The sequence below is a fragment of the Carlito syrichta genome, unplaced genomic scaffold (genome assembly GCF_000164805.1).
Source record: "Carlito syrichta isolate Samal-C Ts95f unplaced genomic scaffold, Tarsius_syrichta-2.0.1 Scaffold301704, whole genome shotgun sequence".
Lineage (NCBI taxonomy): Eukaryota > Metazoa > Chordata > Mammalia > Primates > Tarsiidae > Carlito > Carlito syrichta.
In genome coordinates this window covers 257,164-259,431 of record NW_007245800.1, presented here as the reverse complement: position 1 = coordinate 259,431, position 2,268 = coordinate 257,164, and the positions used below count along the sequence as shown (strand labels likewise).

At 47.3% G+C, this 2,268-nt stretch overlaps 1 protein-coding gene across 1 annotated transcript in view; it reads right to left on the bottom strand.

The window, feature by feature from the left end:
* MDFIC (MyoD family inhibitor domain containing) overlaps positions 1-1,515 on the bottom strand; it is an 88,987-nt gene extending 87,472 nt beyond the window's left edge. Inside the window, exons 1-3 of the mRNA XM_021710947.1 lie at positions 1,387-1,515; positions 844-1,077; positions 15-572 (exon numbers count right to left, since the gene is read on the bottom strand). Coding sequence (XP_021566622.1) covers positions 15-572; positions 844-1,077; positions 1,387-1,515 — 921 coding nt within the window. The remainder of the gene's footprint in view (positions 1-14; positions 573-843; positions 1,078-1,386) is intronic.
* Positions 1,516-2,268: the final 753 nt, after the last annotated feature.

Here is a 2,268-nt window from a genome sequence, read left to right as displayed (position 1 = left end):
GATGGGGCTCGCACCCCCTCCTCTTCCCGGCCCGGAGACCACCACCTACCTCGGCATCCCCCCCCCACGCGCTCCAAGCCCCTTCCTCCGCCTCCTCTCCGCCCCGGAAAGTTAGCGAGGCTCGGGCAGCGGCCGCAGTTCTCCCGGGTGGCCTGACGACTGCGGCGGCCGCCCCTGCGCGTCCCTCCCGCCTCCCTCCGGCTCAGCCCAGACGCCGCAGTGGCGGCAACTGCGGCAGCGGCGGCGGCTCCTCTGACTCCGCGCACTCCGCCCCCTCTTTCCAGCCAGCTCGCTCCGGCCAGTTCCCCTCCGAGAGGGCCTATTCCCCCTCTGCCTCTCTTTCCCGCTTCCACCACTCCTACACTCCCGAAACACTTCTCGCTCTGTTGCTCCTTTTCATCACATCCGGATCGGGGAGGCCTCGAACTCTTGGCGGGCGGCCCCGAGGCTGGCGGCGGCGCGACCCGAGCTGGGCCACGCGATCCCTCGCGCCCTGCGCAGTCTGGGTCAGGAGGCCAGAGCCGCACTGGGCTGGCGCGGTTTCCACACCCGGGAGCTGCGCGCTCCCCGGGCTGGGAAAGGGGAGTGAATGGGCCGGTCCCTGGCTGACCCAGGCGTTCCCCTACCCCGCCCCAAATGTCATCTCATTACCTCTCCCAGCTCTGAGTTCCAGTGCTGCCCCACATGGAAGTAGAAACCTCTAGGGTGAACAAGGAAAAACGGGAAAAAAGACTACACTATCTAACTTTCTTGGTAGGATAGAGAAAGCGAGCATTTGAAACTTTGCCCCCAGCTGATCATTTAATCTTTGAATCTCTGGCTCTGGAATTTTTTTGGTCAAACAGGATCCCGGATCAGGTAAAACCAGTTGCAGTTGCCTGAACCCGCTGGAGGCATCCAGGCAGGCAGGGTGGACACCCTTGAGGATGTCTGGCTCAGGTCTCCAGTCGGGCCTAAGCAGGCTGAATGCTTCACAGGACCGGTGGTACTCATGGAGAGATAAACTTGTGGCCGGAAGTAAAAAAAATTGATCGACTCTGTCCGATTATAAATGAGACGTTCTGATTGTAGCTTAATCTGATATGCCAAGAATAACAAGTGTAAGGTAATTTACCGATATAAAGTATTTTAATAACACATTCAAATAACTTTTGCTCTTTCATTGTGAGTGAAACGCAGAATTCATTTGTAGAAAGCTGAAAGGAACTTATTCTTCAACTCACTAGGACAAGAGAATAATTGCAGTAATGTTATCAAAATTGAAGAAAATGCACAATGGATTCATGGTCTTTCTAGATGTATCCTTGATAATATCCCTGGAATTTCATTTTTTTCAAAAATCCCATTGGAATTGATTCCAATTGATTGAAAAGATCTATTTCTTACCTGTGAAGGCTCACTGAATTCAAACTTGATTTCAATTATCCTGAAAAAAGACAGCCTTGCAAGTTTTTGATGATAGTCATTCAGACCATACTTTCCCAAAGACAAAAGACACTTTGCCCAATGACCCATAACTAACAGATGCATTTTTTTTTAAATTTGGAGATTTCAGAAATGATATGTATAAAAGTGCCATCTCTTTTGAAAACTTGTCTATGGGCCTGGACTGTTTAGAATCTGCTTGATAAAAGCAGATCAATCTGAAAATGACCATGTTTTCATTAGAGAACAAACATTAGAGAAACCTCACTGTCTACACAAAATAATCTGAACTCAGGGAAGCTATTTGGAAAGCAACTGCACTGGAAAATTCTTTTTTATTCCTTTATTACCCCCCCCCCCCCCTTGGTTAACTCTCTCACAACGTTAAGGTCCAGGAATACCAAGAAGTTATGGCATTCTTAGAAAGTCATAGTGGGTGATAAATGTAAGTTAATTTCACAGTTTTTAATGTTGCACATGTGGTGGATGATTCAGCAACTATTCCTTGAATTAAATTTACATATCTTACTCTTGAATGAGGAAGAAATAAAATTCACATAAAAATATTAGGTACAAATGAGAGGCTGTGTTGTAGAATTCCCAAGATGGGCCAATGCAGTACATTGTTCAGCCAGGCGATTTAGGGCAAGTTAGTCAACCTCTCTATAATTTGGTCGCCTCATAAACTAAGAATGGTAAGAAACACTCCTCATAGAGTTTCTTTATAAGGATGAAATAAGGGAATACTCCAATAGCATTTGGAAGAATGTTGGCTATGGAAAAAGGTGCTCAAAGGTATTACCTGTGATTGCTATTACACGGCAGAAGAATTTTGAAAAATAA